This window comes from Ranitomeya variabilis, chromosome 6 (assembly GCF_051348905.1).
Source record: "Ranitomeya variabilis isolate aRanVar5 chromosome 6, aRanVar5.hap1, whole genome shotgun sequence".
NCBI lineage: Eukaryota > Metazoa > Chordata > Amphibia > Anura > Dendrobatidae > Ranitomeya > Ranitomeya variabilis.
The window spans coordinates 416425556-416446936 of NC_135237.1; the positions used below are offsets into that span (position 1 = coordinate 416425556).

The 21381-nt window shown below is 39.4% G+C and overlaps 1 protein-coding gene across 1 annotated transcript in view; it reads right to left on the reverse strand.

Annotated features, from left to right (window-relative positions):
* Positions 1-21381, reverse strand: part of SMCHD1 (structural maintenance of chromosomes flexible hinge domain containing 1) — a 584899-nt gene that overhangs the window by 231101 nt on the left and 332417 nt on the right. The window contains exons 26-28 of the mRNA XM_077270310.1: positions 19870-20018; positions 14862-14950; positions 14472-14590 (exon numbers count right to left, since the gene is read on the reverse strand). Coding sequence (XP_077126425.1) covers positions 14472-14590; positions 14862-14950; positions 19870-20018 — 357 coding nt within the window. The remainder of the gene's footprint in view (positions 1-14471; positions 14591-14861; positions 14951-19869; positions 20019-21381) is intronic.

Consider the following 21381-nt stretch of genomic DNA (forward strand, 5'->3'; position numbering starts at 1 on the left):
AAATATGTATATATATATATGTGTATATATATATATATATATATATATATATATATATATATATATATATATATATATATATATATAAATAAATATATATATTCCTAAATAAATAATAAAAAAATATTGTTCCAATAAATACATTTCTTTATCTAAATAAAAAAAAAACAATAAAAGTACACACATTTAGTATCGCCACGTCCGTAACGACCCGACTTACAAAACTGTCCCGCTAGTTAGCCCCTTCAGTGAACACCGTAAAAAAAAACGAGGCAAAAAACAAAACTTTATTATCATACCGCCAAACAAAAAGTGGAATAACACGCGATCAAAAAGACGGATATAAATAACCATGGTACCGCTGAAAACGTCATCTTGTCCCGCAAAAAAACGAGCCGCCATACAGCATCATCAGCGAAAAAACAAAAAAAAGTTATAGTCCTCAGAATAAAGCGATGCAAAAATTATTATTTTTTCTATAAAATTGTTTTTATCGTATAAAAGCGCCAAAACATAGAAAAATGATATAAATTAGGTATCGCTGTAATCGTACTGACCCGAAGAATAAAACGGCTTTATCAATTTTACCAAACATGGAACGGTGTAAACGCCCCCCCAAAAGAAATTCATGAATAACTGTTTTTTGGTCATTCTGCCTCACAAAAATCAGAATAAAAAAACCGATCAAAAAAATGTCACATGCCCGAAAATGTTACCAATAAAAACGTCAACTCGTCCCGCAAAAAACAAGACCTCACATGACTCTGTGGACCAAAATATGGAAAAATTATAGCTCTCAAAATGTGGTAACGCAAAAAATATTTTTTGCAATAAAGACCTTTTTGTGTGTGACTGCTGCCAATCATAAAAATCCGCTAGAAAACCCGCTATAAATAGTAAATCAAACCCCCCTTCATCACCCCCTTAGTTAGGGAAAAATGAAAAAATAAAAAAAATGCATTTATTTCCATTTTCCCATTAGGGTTAGGGTTAAGGCTAGGGTTAGAATTAGGGTTAGGGCTAGGATTAGGGTTAGGGTTGGGGCTACAGTTAGGGTTGGGGCTAAAGTTAGGGTTAGGGCTTGGATTACATTTATGGTTGGGAATAGGGTTGGGATTAGGGCTAGGGGTGTGTCAGGGTTAGGGGTGTGGTTAGGGTTACCTTTGGGATTAGGGTTAGGGGTGTGTTTGGATTAGGGTTTCAGTTATAATTGGGGGGTTTCCACTGTTTAGGCACATCAGGGGCTCTCCAAACGCGACATGGCATCCGATCTCAATTCCAGCCAATTCTGAGTTGAAAAAGTAAAACAGTGCTCCTTCCCTTCCAAGCTCTCCCGTGCACCCAAACAGGGGTTTACCCCAACATATGGGGTATCAGCGTACTCAGGACACATTGGACAACAACTATTGGGGTCCAATTTCTCCTGTTACCCTTGGAAAATACAAAACTGGGGCTAAAAAATAATTTTTGTGGAAAAAAAAGGATTTTTTATTTTCACGGCTCTGCGTTATAAACTGAAGTGAAACACTTGGGGGTTCAAAGTTCTCACAACACATCAACATAAGTTTCTTGGGGGTCTAGTTTCCAATAAGGGGTCAGTTGTGGGGGGTTTCTACTGTTTAGGTACATTAGGGGCTCTGCAAACGCAATGTGACGAATGCAGACCATTCCATCTAAGTCTGCATTCCAAATGGCGCTCCTTCCATTCCGAGCTCTCCCATGCGCCCAAACGGTGGTTCCTCCCAACATATGGGGTATCAGCGTACAAAAAAACAAATTGGACAACAACTTTTGGGGACCAATTTCTCCTGTTACCCTTGGGAAAATACAAAACTAGGGGCTAAAAAATAATTTTTGTGGGGAAAAAAAATAATTTTTATTTTCACGGCTCTGCGTTATAAACTGTAGTGAAACACTTGGGGGTTCAAAGCTCTCACAACACATCTAGATGAGTTCCTTAGGAGGTCAACTTTCCAAAATGGTGTCACTTGTGGGGGGTTTCAATGTTTAGGCACATCAGTAGCTCTCTAAACGCAACAAGGCGTTCCATCTCAATTCCTGTCAATTTTGCATTGAAAAGTCAAATGGCGCGCTCCTTCGCTTCCGAGCTCTCCCATGCGCCCAAGCAGTGGTTTACCCCCATATATGGGGTATCGGCATACTCAGGACAAATTGTACAACTTTTGGGGTCCAATTTCTCCTGTTACCCTTGGTAAAATAAAACAAATTGGTGCTGAAGTAAATTTTTTTGTGAAAAAAAGTTAAATGTTCATTTTTATTTAAACATTCCAAAAATTCCTGTGAAACACCTGAAGGGTTAATAAACTTCTTGAATGTGGTTTTGAGCACCTTGAGGGGTGTCACACTTGGTTATTTTCTATCATATAGACCCCTCAAAATGACTTCAAATGAGATGTGGTCCCTAAAAAAAATGGTGTTGTAAAAATGAGAAATTGCTGGTCAACTTTTAACCCTTATAACTCTCTAACAAAAATAAATTTTGGTTCCAAAACTGCTGATGTAAAGTAGACAAGTGGAAAATGTTACTTATTAAGTATTTTGTGTGAAATATCTCTGTGATTTAATTGCATAAAAATTCAAAGTTGGAAAATTGCAAAATTTCAAAAATTTTCGCCAAGTTTCCGTTTTTTTTTCACAAATAAACGCAGGTAATATCAAAGAAATTTTACCACTATCATGAAGTACAATATGTCACGAGAAAACAATGTCAGAATCACCGGGATCCGTTGAAGCGTTCCAGAGTTATAACCTCATAAAGGGACAGTGGTCAGAATTGTAAAAATCGGCCCGGTCAACGTGCAAACCACCCTTGGGGGAAAAGGGGTTAAACAGGTATGTACTTCAGTATGATGTCAGTTTTCTGGCTAAATTGTGGACTGTACCCCGTGGTGAATGTAATAATATTGTTATCCGTTTTATTTTTCTTACGTTTATGTTTAAGCAAAGAGTCTCTGCTAACATTCCTGACAATCGAATGGGCTCTTTCCAAACACCATTTAGGGTAACCACGGTTTTGTGATCTGCTGCAAACTTTTTTACTTTCACTATATATATATATATATATATATATATATATATATATATATATATATATATATATATATATATATATATATATATATATATATTTCAAAATCGGAACAGCATCTTATATTACCAAATTGTAGTGCAGCGTCTTCCCAACCACTGTTGAAATGGTCTTTGGTAATAGATGAAAAAAAGAAAGACAGCACAAAAAAAATAGAAAAAAGAGGGCTTTAATGCCTGAACGGCGTGGCGACGTTTCGGATATCTTTATCCTTTTTCAAGCAGTGTTAGTACAGACAAGGTGGGTATATATAGAAAACATTCATTGTATACAATTAAACATATTAAGTTATTTTGGACATCAGATCAGCAATAGTCATCTGACCAAAAAAGTGCAACAGTGCCACTGTGATAAATCTGTATCATATACATTATATATATAAAAAAGTGCCATATAGTGCACAGTGGTAAACTTTAAAAATATATTAATAAGCAATTTAATATCCTCAGGTGTCCCATGTTTGTGAAAATAGAAAAAACGCGCACTTACAAAGATAATACAGCAGGTGCTGGAGATTCCGGCGTCCTCCTGTTGTAACTGCACATGTCTATGGCAGCTGCAGTCCGGACCTAGAGCATTATGGTCCGCACCTGTGCAATAGTGCTTTGAAGTCATAAGCGCCATCTTGGAAAAGGTATATGGCCATACAGACTTCAGACAGGCAGAAAAAAAAAAAATCTGACAACTTGTATCTGTCAATAAAAATAAAAAATTGCGGGCCACAGAATACCCTGAGGAAGCGAGAAATTTTATAGTACAACTGTTAGAACTAGTATTAACCAGAAACTATTTTTTGTTTGGTGACACTTTTTATTTACAGTTGAGAGGCGTGGCCATGGGTGCCAACATGGCACCCGCGTACGCAAATATTGTCATGAGTGTTTTGGAGGAGGATGTCATCTATGTGTCCCACCACTACTGCTATGTAGCGGCGTGGTGGAGATACATAGATGACATCTTCCTAATCTGGACTGGTTCAGAGGATTCATTGGTGGAATTCCATGACTATTTAAACACAATAGACGACACTATTAAATTTACCCTGGTGCATTCGAACAATGAAATCCAATTTTTGGATGTCAATGTCAAAATTAAAAACAATCGACTTATCACCCAGTTATATACAAAGGTGACTGATAAAAATGACCTATTGCTCTTCAGTAGCCAACACCCAAGAAAAACTAAAGAATCCATCCCTTTTAGCCAACTAATTAGAACCAAGAGAATTGAGAGTGAAAAAGACTCGTTGGAAAAATCTATGGAGGGGACTCTTAGAAAATTTGTGGATAGGGGGTACCCAAAAAATTTATTGGAAGCACAAAAAAATAAAGCTGACTCTATTAAAAGGGAAGACCTTTTTCAGAAAAAATGTAAAAAGAAGGTTTCTGATCGTATACCATTGGTGACAGCCTTTTGTGAGGAAAGTAGTGGGATTTCAAATATCATACTGAAACATTGGAGTATGTTACATAAATGTTTACCACATGTAACAGAATTTTCAAAACCACCCTTGTTCTCGTACAGGCGAAACCGTACGATTGCCTCTAATTTAATAAAATCAGACATTGGTTCTTTCAAAAAATCCAATCAAACCACACTTTCTGGACAAAATAGAAGAGGTTGTTTCCCATGTCTTTCATGTGTTAATTGTACATTAATGTTAAAAGGATCCAGTTTTGTTCATCCTGTGACTCAGAAAAAATATGAGATACAACATTTTTTGACATGTGATTCAGAGTTTGTAGTTTACCTGTTGCAATGTCCTTGTTCCTTATGGTATGTCGGTGAGACAACATGTGATTTTAAAACACGGATCAATCAACACCGACATACCATAAGGAAAAAACGTATGAATCTACCAGTATCCAAACATTTTGTTGAAAAATCGCATACAGAAAAACAACTGCGTTTTCGTATCATAGATATAATTCCTGTACAGAGGAGAGGGGGTGATCGTATTCGATTACTCAAAAAAAGAGAATTGGAGTGGATCATGAAATTAAATACGCTAAAACCATATGGTCTTAATGTAGACTTCAAGATTAATCAGATTCTATAAAAGAATAGTGATAAGTTCAGCTATATCCTCATTGTTATGACAATCTTCCTGTAAAATTTTACATGGATTTTAACTTCTATTTCCCTTTTTCTTCTCTTTTCAGATGTCCCAGTTTGTGAAATTAATATTTGTTTGCAATTTATGATGTTGATTAATAGAACTTGATACACTGTGTGAAGAGATGCATTAACCCCTTCACCCCCAAGGGTGGTTTGCACGTTAATGACCGGGCCAATTTTTACAATTCTGACCACTGTCCCTTTATGAGGTTATAACTCTGGAACGCTTCAACGGATCCCAGTGATTCTGACATTGTTTTCTCGTGACATATTGTACTTCATGATAGTGGTAAAAATTCTGTGATAGTACCTGCGTTTATTTGTGAAAAAAAACGGAAATTTCGCGAAAATTTTGAAAATTTTGCAATTTTCCAACTTTGATTTTTTATGCAATTAAATCACAGAGATATGTCACACAAAATACTTAATAAGTAACATTTCCCACATGTCTACTTTACATCAGCACAATTTTGGAACCAAAATTTTTTTTTGTTAGGGAGTTATAAGGGTTAAAAGTTGACCAGCAATTTCTCATTTTTACAACACCATTTTTTTTTAGGGACCATATCTCATTTGAAGTCATTTTGAGGGGTCTATATGATAGAAAATACCCAAGTGTGACACCATACTAAAAACTGCACCCCTCAAGGTGCTCAAAACCATATTCAAGAAGTTTATTAACCCTTCTGGTGCTTCACAGGAATTTTTGGAATGTTTAAATAAAAATGAACATTTAACTTTTTTTCACAAAAAATTTACTTCAGCTCCAATTTGTTTTATTTTAGCAAGGGTAACAGGAGAAAATGGACCCCAAAAGTTGTTGTACAATTTGTCCTGAGTACGCCGATACCCCATATGTGGGGGTAAACCACTGTTTGGGCGCATGACAGAGCTCGGAAGCGAAGGAGCGCCATTTGACTTTTCAATGCAAAATTGACTGGAATTGAGATGGGACGCCATGTTGCGTTTGGGGAGCCCCTGATGTGCCTAAACATTGAAACCCCCCACAAGTGACACCATTTTGGAAAGTAGACCCCCTAAGGAACTTATCTAGATGTGTTTTGAGCGCTTTGACCCACCAAGGGCTTCACAGAAGTTTATAATGCAGAGCCGTAAAAATAAAACAAAAATTTTTTCCCACAAAAATTATTTTTTTTAGCCCCCAGTTTTGTATTTTCCCGAGGGTAGCAGGAGAAATTGGACCCCAAAATTTGTTGTCCAAGTTGTCCTGAGTGCGCTGATACCCCATATGTGGGGGGGAACCACCGTTTGGACGCATGGAAGGGCTCGGAAGGGAAGGAGCGCCATTTGGAATGCAGACTTAGATGGAATGGTCTGCAGGCGTCACATTGCGTTTGCAGAGCCCCTAATGTACCTAAACAGTAGAAGCCCCGCACAAGTGACCCCATTTTGGAAACTAGACCCCCCAAGGAACTTATCTAGATGTGTTGTAAGAACTTTGAACCCCCAAGTGTTTCACTACAGTTTATAACGCAGAGCCGTGAAAATAAAAAATCTTTTTTTTTTCCCACAAAAATTATTTTTTAGCCCCCAGTTTTGTATTTTCCCAGGGGTAACAGGAGAAATTGGACCCCAAAGGTTGTTGTCCTATTTGTCCTGAGTACGCTGATACCCCATATGTTGGGGTAAACCCCTGTTTGGGCACACGGGAGAGCTCGGAAGGGAAGGAGCACTGTTTTACTTTTTCAACGCAGAATTGGCTGGAATTGAGATCGGACGCCATGTCGCGTTTGGAGAGCCCCTGATGTGCCGAAACAGTGGAAAACCCCCAATTATAACTGAAACCCTAATCCAAACACACCCCTAACCCTAATCCCAACAGTAACCCTAACCACACCTCTAACCCTGACACACCCCTAACCCCAACCCTATTCCCAACCGTAAATGTAATCTAAACCCTAACCGTAACTTTAGCCCCAACCCTAACCCTAACTTTAGCCCCAACCCTAGCCCCAACCCTAACCCTAACCCTAGCCCTAATGGGAAAATGGAAATAAATACATTTTTTTTATTTTTCCCTAACTAAGGGGGTGATGAAGGGGGGTTTGATTTACTTTTATAGCGAGTTTTTTAGCGGATTTTTATGATTGGCAGCCGTCACACACTGAAAAACGCTTTTTATATTACAAAAAATATTTTTTTGCGTTACCACATTTTGAGAGCTATAAATTTTCCATATTTTGGTCCACAGAGTCATGTGAGGTCTTGTTTTTTGCGGGACGAGTTGACGTTTTTATTGGTAACATTTTTGGGCACGTCACATTTTTTGATCGCTTTTTATTCCGATTTTTGTGAGGCAGAATGACCAAAAACCAGCTATTCATGAATTTCTTTTGGGGGAGGCGTTTATACCGTTCCGCGTTTGGTAAAATTGATAAAGCAGTTTTATTCTTCGGGTCAGTACGATTACAGCGATACCTCATTTATATTATTTTTTTATGTTTTGGCGCTTTTATACGATAAAAACTATTTTATGGAAAAAATAATTATTTTTGCATCGCTTTATTCTCAGGACTATAACTTTTTTATTTTTTTGCTGATCATGCTGTATGGCGGCTCGTTATTAGCGGGACAAGATGACGCTTTCAGCGGTACCATGGTTATTTATATCTGTCTTTTTGATCGCGTGTTATTCCACTTTTTGTTCGGCGGTATGATAATAAAGCGTTGTTTTTTGCCTCGTTTTTTTTTTTTTTTCTTACGGTGTTTACTGAAGGGGTAAACTAGTGGGCCAGTTTTATAGGTCGGGTCGTTACGGACGCGGCGATACTAAATATGTGTACTTTTATTGTTTTTTTTTATTATTTAGATAAAGAAATGTATTTATGGGCATAATATATATATTTTTTTTCATTATTTTGGAATATTTTTTTTTTTTTTTTTACACATTTGGAAAATTTTTTTTTAACTTTTTTACTTTGACCCAGGGGGGGACAATACAGATCGATGATCTGCCAGTTTGCATAGCACTCTGACAGATCACCGATCTGAGAGAAGCGCAGGCTGCTTCACAGTGCCTGCTCTGAGCAGGCTTCTGTGAAGCCACCTCCCTCCCTGTAGGACCCGGATCCGCAGCCATCTTGGATCCGGGTCTGGAGCAGGCAGGGAGGGAGGTAAGACCCTCGCAGCAACGCGATCACATCGCGTTGCTGCGGGGGGCTCAGGGAAGCCCGCAGGGAGCCCCCTCCCTGCGCGATGCTTCCCTGCACCGCCGGCACATCGCGATCATGTTTGATCGCGGTGTGTCGGGGGTTAATGTGCCGGGAGCGGTCCGTGACCGCTCCTGGCACATAGTGCCGGATGTCAGCTGCGATAGGCAGCTGACACCCGGCCGCGATCGGCCGCGCTCCCCCCGTGAGCGCCGCCGATCGCGCTGGACGTACTATCCCGTCCGTGGTCATGGGGGCCCACCCCACCTCGACGGGATAGTACGTCCGATGTCAGAAAGGGGTTAAATAATATTTGAGATTACACTCATTGTTCGTTATTTATTATTTTTAAAAAAACCGTGGCTGTATACAATTGGTTATTTGGTGTGTATGCCGGATGTGATTGACATATGGTGGGATTTCCGCCTCCCATGTGTCTCTCTTTCCCTGTTTTGGTTTCTGACCCCTCATTTACCTATGGGGAGTTTTTGGGACTTTAAGACACCATACATAGAGCTTATGCCTGAACCAATTATGTCCACTATAAATGCTATGAAATAAATGAGTATAACCCTCCATTCATGGCTTTATAGCGATATTTGTCCTTTAATAAGTGACAAAAAAACTCAATCATTTTTTTAGTTTGTTATATTATGCACTCTCTCCTACATATTGCTATTGCTTATATTATAATGCTGCACAGATACAAGTTGTCAGATTATTTTTTTTCTGCCTGTCTGAAGTCTGTATGGCCATATACCTTTTCCAAGATGGCGCTTATGACTTCAAAGCACTATTGCACAGGTGCGGACCATAATGCTCTAGGTCCGGACTGCAGCTGCCATAGACATGTGCAGTTACAACAGGAGGACGCCGGAATCTCCAGCACCTGCTGTATTATCTTTGTAAGTGCGCGTTTTTTCTATTTTCACAAACATGGGACACCTGAGGATATTAAATTGCTTATTAATATATTTTTAAAGTTTACCACTGTGCACTATATGGCACTTTTTTATATATATAATGTATATGATACAGATTTATCACAGTGGCACTATTGCACTTTTTTGGTCAGATGACTATTGCTGATCTGATGTCCAAAATAACTTAATATGTTTAATTGTATACAATGAATGTTTTCTATATATACCCACCTTGTCTGTACAAACACTGCTTGAAAAAGGATAAAGATATCCGAAACGTCGCCACGCCGTTCAGGCATTAAAGCCCTCTTTTTTCTATTTTTTTTGTGCTGTCTTTCTTTTTTTCATCTATTACCAAAGACCATTTCAACAGTGGTTGGGAAGACGCTGCACTACAATTTGGTAATATAAGATGCTGTTCCGATTTTGAAATATATATATATATATATATATATATATATATATATATATATATATAAAATCAGAACTATTGTGTTTAGTCCTGATGAGTTCACCCACAGGAAGGTTTCTAACGTGTGGGGGATGGCAAGATGTAGCTGCCAGTAAACTGTTTGAAGCAGTTGATTTTCGGTAAGGGAGTACCAATACCCTGTTCTCCTCAATACTAGCAACAAATGTTACATCTAAAAAATCAATCTGTGACTTCTCAGGAAAACCAGTAAACTGGAGTTTATAATCATTATTGTTTAAATATTCGAGAAAAGATTGGCCATCATCCTCCATATTTTAAAAACACAAAGACCAGATCATCAATATATCTTCCCATGCACACCAGATTATCTCTGAATGGATTTGAAGATATATAGATAAAATTATCTTCCCAGGTTGCCATTACAATATTAGCGAGTGAAGGGGAGAATTTTGCTCCCATACTTTCACAATTAGTCTGCAAAAAATACCTATTGTCAAACATGCAATAATTATGACTCACGAGGAATTTAGTTGCTTCAAATAAAAAAATCACATAAAACCTCCGAATAACTGCTATATTTCCTGAGATAGAAGGATAAACATTTGAGAGCTACATTGTGGGGAATAGAAGGATACAGACTAATTACATTACACGAAAACTATGTGAAACCAGCCTCCCACTTAAAAGCATGCATCATGGTAACCACTGCCTTCATGTCACGTATATGGCTAGGAGTCAAAGACTCTAGTGGCTGGAGATGTGCATCCAACCACTCACCCAGCCTTTTACCCAGTGCACCCAGTGTACGGAAGTACATACTATTTTGCGACAAGATACAATTCTCAGAAACATCTTGGATAATCACATGGTCCGATTTGTGCCAAAAAGAGAAACTACATTAAAAAAACCTTTTGTCTCCCAGCTTATTTGTGGATGTAGAATGAGACCAAAGGAAAAACTGGGTTAGGGCCGTTGGTTTCCACAAATGTGGAGTGAACGTGTACAAATGTTGCCAGTATGCTACAAAAGATAAAAAATTGGCCTCTTTTACAAACAAAAAAGAGTTTCCAATACGTAGTTTTATAAATTGCAATACGGCCAATGTTATTTATCTAATTCAATGCAATATTAGTCAACTTCAATATGTGGGTTGTACCATGAACCCTCTGAAAAAAGGCATTCATAAACATTTATCCGATGCTGTTAATTTGCCTCCAGCAGGTTTCTCTGCAGTTTCACGACATTTCGCCAATAAGCATAATGGGGATCTAAAATCTTTTTCCTTCAAAGCAATAGAGAAAGTGTCTAAGCCCGTTAGGGAGGGCAACTTACATGAAAAAAATCCGCTACGCGAGACCGTAAGTCATCTCCGGTCATTTACTATTGATGCTGCATGACCCGTTTTGCCAAAGGAAAGGAAGTTGCCTAATAATTAAGCACACCTTACATACGGTTTTGATGTCATTAGACAACACCCTCCTCATTACAGAGATGCACATCACCTGATTTACTTAATTGGTAGTTGGCTCTCAAGCCTGAACAGCTTGGAGTAGGACAGCATGTATACAAAGGATCATGTGATCAAAATACAATTTGCCTAATAATTCTGTACACAGTGTATAAATAAATAAATAAATATATGTGTGTGTGTGTGTGTGTGTGTGTGTGTGTGTGTGTGTGTGTGTGTGTGTGTGTGTGTGTGTCACGGACATAAATATATATATGGATATATATATATGTTCTGTATATATATATTATATGTCCATTTTGCAAGCCGGGGAGAGAATTTCGCCATACAGATGTCACATGGATGCTTAGATGCGAGAAAATCGCATCCTCGCATTGCACATGGATGACATACGGATCATTGTTCAGGGAACATTCTTCGATTCTCATCCGTGTAAAACGGACCAATTTGTTATACTTTGTGTGTAACTCGAGCCTTAGATGTATGCCCATGTTTTTACACATGCACTTTACCAGTCTTTACTGTATTCATCTATTTACTCATATATAAAAATATATATTTTTGCACCATAAACATTTAATATGGAGTTAATTTAAGAATAGTCATTTTACATTTTGTGCACTTGTTACTTTAACTTATCTATGATCGCATTCATTGAGGACTTATACTGTTAGGCTACTTTCACACATAAGGTTTTTACCGTCAGGCACAATCCGGCCGGCTTTGAAGAAAAAATACGTTTTTTTTCCCGCCGGATCTGTTTTTTTCTCATAGAGTTGTATTAGCGCCGGATTGCGCATGATGGCCACACGTTTCATCCGTTTTTTGCCGGTTCCATCAAAAAATAGTTTTCCGGCGGCCGGAGAAAACTTCCAGAGGAACATTTTTTCTGTTCGGCAAAAAATTGCCCAGCGACGGTTCCAGCGATAAACGGATGAAACTGAGATGTGAAATGATCAATCCGGCCGCCAAATCTGTTTTTTTCATGCATTCTCTATAGAAATCATGCACATTATCCGTTCTGGGGTCTCTTTCTCTCTCTCTGGAACAGGAAGTTATCCCCAGGTTAAAAACAAAAACCGGATCCAACAGAAAAACTGATCCGTCGCATCAGTTTTTCACTATTTGCGACAAATCCGTTTTTTTTCAAAATTTTGCCGGATTGTGCCTGAAACAAAAAACCTAATGTGAGAAAGTAGCCTTCCTCTCTTCTACCTCTATATTCACCCAGTGATACATTGCAGTGAATTATATCTCTTCAGCTGATTATGTGCTCAATACATGGCCTCATCATACCTTGTCAATTTATTCTGTGATATTGTATTATAGCTAAAGTGGATATATTCGTAGTAAACATTTGCTTATTTTTAGTGTAACTGGTTTGGGGCTGGGATTCACTCTGTATGTGTATTATTCCCCTATTTTACTACTATGTTTACTGGCTTTTAGAAATGGTCTACAAATAAAATTAGCATAATTTAATATTTGGGTTTCCCAGTCTTCTCTTTGGTTATTATTTATTGTGGAAGTACCCACTTCAAATACTTTTTGGTCACATATAGGTATTGTTTGTATAAACAGGAATTATCTTGTCCCTGCTTTTATCATCCTCCTTTTCAACTCCTGACTCAGCTGCTTCCTCCTCCCTCTGGCATAGACTATTGCAGTCACTCATGACTTGTGCAGACATAACTGATCTCCTGTTTCTACATAGCACTTCCAAGGATTCATCTAGTCAGTTTTAACAGTTCTTAATTTTTGATGTCACAGACCTAATGGAAAACAGAAAAATTAACTGGCTACAAAGGCAAAATGTGCAATGCAATTCTAAGTACACAGTGCTATATAATAATATGCTGTATATAAGATCCCAACCCGACCTGTAAGACATGAAAAAGACCTTTTATTATAATTACCTGCGGGGCAGTCTGTTTCAAGGGGTGTCGCTGGTCTGGTGCCTGCCTTCTTCTTTCAATGCAATTATCCTTCTTGCATTCTGTGGATGACTTTTCTCTAAGTCAGGACCCATCATCCACAAGTCTCTCTGACATCGCACTTCAGGCAAGGTCAGAGCAAAGTACTGCAATGCACAGGGAAAGGTCAAAGAGCCCATTCACATGCGCACTATAGTAATTTACTCTGCCCTAGTCAGGGCAGAGAAGGACACCTGCGCAGGAGAGCAATGCCAGCAATCGCTTGTGCTATATTTGGCAATACCACAGCATCATTGCGTATTAACAAAAATCACGGTGTCCTTTGACGCCCCTCCACGGGCAGAGTTTCAAGAGAGTTCCATAGTGGCAAGCATAGAGGTCTTTAAACAGACCCCCTGCTGTCGTAGCAACCAATCATCAACTCCTGATCACATAACAAGTGAGTATACAATGAAGCCTCCTGCACGCTGTTAATGCCGCTGTCAGAGTTTGACGGTGGCATTTAACAGGTTAACAACTGCAGTTGGCGCTTCGTGCCACCCGTGATTTTAAGAGGCAGGTATTGGCTGTGACACACAGCCATTGACTACAGAGCATGGGGCAAGCTCGCCCTTTGAGTCTGCTCTATACACTAGTCTCCGACTTGCGCCGTACATGAATGGCGGATGTTGTGAATGGACTAAAGTTTAATGTGTGCAGAAAAAAAGGAGCCTGTAAAAGCTAAATGGTGCCAAATTAGTAGAAAAAAAGAAAAAACAACACATCCAAAATTGATTTTCAGCATAAAATACAAACATAAATTGGCCTCAAAAGGTGGCCAACTCCTTTAAAATGGTCTGCCTGTCAAACAGGCTATTAAACAACTGAAAATCATTAAATATTTAACAAATTGACAGTAGTTTAATCCTGTAAACTGGTTCATGTAAACCTACCTTTACTTTTTATTTTAGTTTTGGTTTCTGTGGATCTCAGAAAAATTACAGCATGCAAGGAGGGAGAGCATCACAACCTGGCAAAATAATGGATCAGATCTAACCTAGAAGAGATTTCCGAATTTTCGTTTCACCCCCCATAGGTGCTTCATGTTTGAAAACTGTATAATAAGGAATGACTACTTTTGAACCTTAATAAATAAATCACATTGTTTTGATAGACTGTGAGCCCCATTGGGGCCCGTGATGATAATGAGTGCAAACTGTAAAGTGCTGCGGAACATCATGTTGGAGGTATGTAAAGAGATTATTATTATTATTATTTTTATTATTATTATTATTATTATTATTAATAAAGATACTTAAAAATCGAAAAAAACAAACCTGAAATGTCTTTTTCATTTTTTTTTTGTCGAGATTATTGCCAGACACACCCAGAAAATCAAGACTTGAATTGGAGATGTTTTCTGTCGGATTTCCAAATTGGTCCGTTACTAGTAACTCTGTAAATTGTACAAAAGAAAATGTAAATGATAATATGCAAATGTAGGAAGCAGGAACATTACATCTGTGTGCAAGAGTTTCTATATTAGCTAATTCTGCACAAAGGACACTATTAAGGTCGTGTAGAATGTGCTCCTACATGGCTCCCAACCCAGGAATACTCAAAATGAATAGAAACTAAGAATAGCACACTGTCTCAACTCCAGCTTCTATAGACTATTTTTTTAAATAAAAAAAATTCTGCATTAAAATTTTGAACAGATCACTTACCAATTTCACTCTTTAGCTCTTCACCCATGCGGACAACATTGTCTCCTTTTAACTTGCATTTCAAATGTTTTGGTTCATCAGGAATAGGTCTGAAAGCATTTATATAAAACTCCATATTACTAAACACTGAAAGGACAGTCAGACTGTAGGGCAAGGGTCCCCAACCTGTAGCTCAGGAGCCACATGTGGCTTGCGGCTGTCTGCCAGCTTGGTGCATTAGCTCCAGGTCTAGCAAACAGGTATGAAGAGCACATCTGAAAATGATGAGTAGCTATGCACAGAAGAGCAATCTGGATGCACATACGGTATACTGGTCTTAGGGGTTTAGAGATGATTTAAGTATGGTACGCTGGTGGATGATACTACCTGCAGGAGGGGCTCGAAGCTGGATGTGACAGTGTGTTGGGAGTGCTTGATGATAGAATACGGAGAGTACTGTGGAAAGCCATGGATCTCAGTGTACTGCTTTGGAGTGATTTCTGTTGAAAAGCTTCAGTTATCATTATACCCGTAATGGGGACTTTGGTTGACACTACTTTGAGGGGGACAGGAGCAGGTCCGAAAAGCTGGAGACCTCTGCTGTAGGGGGGGACACTCGTTTAACATAAATAGAATCACTCAATTGTCAATTTATTCATGCATTTCCAGGAGGAATTAAAGGGAACTTGTCACTGGAAAAAATGCTATTAACCTGCAGACATGGTGTTAATAGCATTATTAACCTACCTGGCGCCCGCACTTAGCCGAACGCTGCGGGGAGAAAAACTTTATTCCACCCGGCAGCGGCGCTCTGTATTCTAAGAATACAGGGAGACGGCTATAACCGTGTCCCCAGTACTGACTGACAGCTGGCCTTAAGGCAGTGCCAGTCAATGTGAGGGCACAGTTATAGCTGCTGCTCTCTATACTCAGAGTGGTGATTAAACCAGTGCCGCCCCGTGACTGAAATCTGAAAGCTGCCGAGGGGTATAAAGTTAATTTTCTCCCAGCAGGGTTCGGGTAAGTGCGGGTGCCGGGCAGGATAATATCGCTATTAACCTGCAGATACTATATCTGCTGGTTTATAGTGGGTTTTTTTTTCTGGTGACAGGTCCCCTTTAAAGGGAAAATGAAAGCGAATACATACAGCCTGATCACCAGACATCATGTAGCAGACACTGGCTGTATGATTTCAGGCATATAGGTTTGACACAAACGTTGCTGACTCACACAACTACTACTCACTTATTGCCAGAACCCACTGGGACAGCGGCAAGGTTAAAAGTCAATATAGTGTCTTAAGATTTCATGCAAAAGCCATCGCAATGGTACACGTTCATACTCCAAATACATATTATTAACCTGAATAATGATGGTAAGGAAGACAACTATACATCTTTCACATTGTTCACACTGGTACAAAACAACAGTTTCTTTCATTTCTGCCTCATTGGAGAATTGGAACTTTTCTCTAAACTGCTCCCAAACCTTGTGAGTATGAAGTGTTTGGCAGCAAACTTAATTCTATCCAGGCTCTGATACAGTTGTGGTCAAAAGTTTACATACCCCAGCAGAATTTTTGCACGCAAATCAGCACAGAGACAAGCCTCAAAACTTCTGGAACAAGGTAATTTGGAGCGATGAGACCAAAATTTAACTTTTTGGCCACAACCATAAACGTTACATTTGGAGAGAGGTCAACAAAGCCTATGATGAAAGGCAGTCCAACTGTAAAGCACGGGGGTGGATAGCTGATGTTTTGGGGAAGCCATTTACTGTCAAACTACTGTTTTCTCTATTTAAATCATAATGACAACCCAAAACATCCAAATGAATCTGATCAATAGTTTACAAACCCCATTTCTTAATACCGTGTATTGCCACCTCTAACATCAATGACAGCTTGAATTATTTTGTGGATGAGGTTCTTTATTTTCTCAGATGGTAAAGCTGCCCAGTCTTCTTGGCAAAAAAAGCCTACAGTTCCTGTAAATTCCTGGGCTTTCTAGCATGAACTGCGCGCTTGAGATCTCGCCAGAGTGGCTCAATGAAATTGAGGTCAGGAGACTGAGATGGCCACTCCAGAACCTTCACTTTGTTCAGCTGTAGCCAATGACAGGTTGACTTGGCCTTGTGTTTTGGACTGTTGTTACGTTGGAAAGTCCAAGTACGTCCCATGTGCAGCTACCGGGCTGATGACTGCAAATTTTAATCCTGTATTTGATGATATCATGCTGTATTCATCATTCCTTCAACTTTTACCAAGTTTCCTGTGCATTTGTAGCTCACATATCCCCAAAGCATGAGCGATCCACCCCCGTGCTTTACAGTAGGACTGGTGTTCCATTCATCATAGGCTTTGTTGACCTCTCTCCAAATTTAACGTTTATGATCGTGGCTAAAAAGTTTGGTCTCATCACTCCAAATTACCTTGTTCAGAAGTTTTGAGGTTTGTGTCTGTGCTGTTTTGTGTACTGAAGGCGAGATATTAGTGGCATTTGCGCAGTAATGGCTTTCTTCTGACAACTCGACCATGCAGCCCATTTTTCTAGTGCCTCCTTATTGTGCATCTTGAAAGAGCCACACTGCTAGTTTTCAGAGAGTCCAGTATTTCAGCTGATGTTATTTGTGGGTTTTTCTTTGCATCTCGAACAATTTTCCTGGCAGTTGTGGATGACATTTTTGTTGGCCTACCTGACCATGGTTTTGTTTTTACAGAGCCCCTGATTTTCCATTTGTTAATCACTGTTTGACCACTGCTGACTAGTATTATCAATTGCTTGGATATCTTTTTGTATCCTTTTCCTGTTTTCTACAGTTCAACTATCTTTTCAAGTAGATCCTTTGACAATTCTTTTGCTATCCCCATGACTCACAATCCAGAAACGTCAGTGGCTGGATGAAAGATGCAAGAGTCTGTCTGGATCCCAGAAACTCATTCAGCTTTTATGCAAACACTGATTACAAGCAAACACGTCACAGGTGAGGATGTTACCTTTAGTAGCCATTCAGACCATTTGTGTCAACTTCTGTGCATGTTATCAGTCCAAAATCACCAGGGTATGTGAACTTTTGATCAGGGTCTTTTGGATGCTTTGGGTTGTTGTCATGATTTAAAAAAGAGAAACCACAGTAGTTTGACAATAAATGGCTTCACCCAACCACTAACCATGAGTGAAGAAAATGTTTTGGTGTTATCATTCATATTCCCTAAAAAAAAAAAAAAAAAAAAGCCCAAGAAAGCAAAAAATTCTGCTGGGGTATGTAAACTTTTGAGCACAACTGTAAATGTAAATCTTGTTATGACTATATAATTACTTTCACCATCCTACCAACTACAGCTTTTGGAAAAACAACAGTGCTTCGGTCTTTGAGCAAAAAAAAGATTCTGGTGCTTGTTACGCCAGTCATATGCTAAAGTTTTGTGACTTCCATATTCCAAGAAAGGTAAGAAAACTATATGATAGATTTGCATCAAATAGTTGACATCCAGCACCTCTTTGGACGAATGATCCCAGGAAATCCAAAGTTTCTTAAAACATCTATTTATGTATGGCATAGACTTCCTAACAGACATTCAGATGCAACTCCATGATTAAGACCTGCCTGGGTCGAAACATTTTGGTTTCTATGCCTTTTTTAAAATCATGAGTGCATATAAACTGCCTGACCTTTTTTGTTACCTGTTTTTAATATGAAGAAATAAATAGATGTTTTAAGAAACCTTGGATTTCCTGGGATCATTCATCCAAAGAAGTGCTGGATGTCAACTATTTGATGCATATCAACCTTCACCCAGTGGATCCATGCAGCCTGGAGGACATATTAACCAGAGGAGGAGGTGAGGTAACAATCTCATTTTTTTATTATATATATATATATATATATATATATATATATATATATATATATAATGATAGATTTCCTTCAAAGGTTTCTTTGTTTAAACAATGCATAGCTCAATTGAATGTAGTAAAGTCAGGATAACAAAGGGAGTGAGTGAACCACACATCATCTCACATACTAAGTGAACAATACACGATATTATGGGTAAGAACTGAATTGGTTTTATTTTCTGCGGGTTTTTTTTGCTCCCTTAAAGTGATGCACACCTTATCTATTTTTAGTGGTGGTGTACAAACCTTTTTTCACTTACTCTTTATCTATGTGGTCTATGGCAGGGGTGTCAAACTGCATTCCTTGAGGGCCGCAAACAGGTCATGTTTTCAGGATTTCCTTGTATTGCACGGGTGATAATTTAACCACCTGCACAGATAATGATTCCTGCTCCTTGTGCAATGCTAAGGAAATCTTGAAAACACGCATGGTTTGAGGCCCTCGAGGAATGCAGTTTGACACCCCTGGTCTATGGACTGTTACTTGTTACTGTATGGGAGTAATCACTGCATGAGCAATGGCACTTTATATGACTTGCTGCTATTTCTCGGTTTTCCCCATCCATTAGACTTTTTTTTGGGACCATATGCTTTACACCTGTGTCACTCAACTATCCACGTTGTCTTTTTATGTGATTTGTGTAATTACTGAGTGAACCACACTCCGTCCACATACTGAGTTTACCACACTCTGTCCACATACTGAGTGAACCACACGCCGTCCACACACGGAGTGAACCACACGCCGTCCACACACGGAGTGAACCACACGCCATCCACACACGGAGTGAACCACACGCCGTCCACACACGGAGTGAACCACATGCCGTCCACATAACTGAGTGAACCACACGCCGTCCACATAACTGAGTGAACCACACGCCGTCCACATAACTGAGTGAACCACACGCCGTCCACATACTGAGTGAACCACACGCCATCCACATAACTGAGTGAACCACACAACGTCCACATACTGAGTGAAACACACGCCATCCACATACTGAGTGAACCACACAACGTTCACATACTGAGTGAACCACACGTCATCCACATACTGAGTGAACCATACACCATTCATGTACAGTATACATTTTTCAGTAACAAAAATATATTCAAAATGGAAAACATACTTCACAGTGAATGCACTCTCCAAAGAAACCGTGTCGCCATGAAAAGTCACTTGGCAATACTGAATGTTAGTAACTGAAGATGGCACCTCAACATCAGGTAACATTCCGTTCATCAGTCTCTCAATCGAAGTCTTTGGGGTCCAATTAACCTGTTGATAAATTAGACCAGAGCGCAAAATCATTCTGTTTAAACCGGAAGTATGTCACATCAGTATTTCCTAGCTTCACCATTCAAATACATATAATGTAGAAAACAGTTTTGATCCTTATGTTTTATCACAATGCTAATAACATCATAAAAACATTCAAACTTGTGACCTCAAGCAGATAGTCTTATGCTCAATTTTAAGCAGAGGTGTTGTAGTTGATCACCTCTTCCCTGCAAGAGATACATACACACACACACACACACACATTCATTTACCGTATATACTCGAGTATAGTCCGACCCAAGTATAAGCCGACCCCCCTAATTTTGGCACAAAAAAACAGGGAAAACTTATTGACTCGAGAATAAGCCTAGGGTGGAAAATGCAGCAGCAACCGGTGAATGTCAAAAATAAAAATAGATACCAATAAAAAATTAATTGAGACATCAGTAGGTTAAGTGCTTTTGAATATCCATATTGAATCTGGAGCCCCATATAATGCTCCATACAGTTCATGATGGGCCCCATAAGATGCTCCATAGAAAATACGCCCCATATAATGCTGCACAAAGGTTAATAATGGCCCCATAGGATGCTCTATAGAAACATTTGCCCCATACAATGCTGCATAAAGGTTGATGGTCCCATAAGATTCTCCACACATTATGCCCCATAAGATGATCCACACATTATGCCCCATAAGATGATCCACACATTATGCCCCATAAGATGATCCACACATTATGCCCCATAAGATGATCCACACATTATGCCCCATACATTGTGGCCCCATAGATGCTCCACACATTGTGGCCCCATAGATGCTCCACACATTGTGGCCCCATAGATGCTCCACACATTGTGGCCCCATAGATGCTCCACACATTGTGGCCCCATAGATGCTCCACACATTGTGGCCCCATAGATGCTCCACACATTGTGGCCCCATAGATGCTCCATACATTGTGTCCCCATAGATGCTCCATACATTGTGGCCCCATAGATGCTCCACACATTGTGGCCCCATAGATGCTCCACACATTGTGGCCCCATAGATGCTCAACACATTATGGCCCCATAGATGCTCAACACATGGTGGCCCCATAGATGCTCCACACATGGTGGCCCCATAGATGCTCCACACATTATGCCCCATATGATGTTGCTGCAATTAAAATTAAAAAAAAAAATCACACACTTACCTCTCTTCGCTCAGGCCCCCGGCACTTGCGAGTCACCTTCCACGTTCCATCGCTGCGCGCTGCTCTGTCTTCCATCCTCCGCACTGACTGTTCAGGCAGAGGGCAGCGCACACACTAATCGCGTCATCGCGCCCTCTGACCTGTACAGTGCAGAGGAGGAT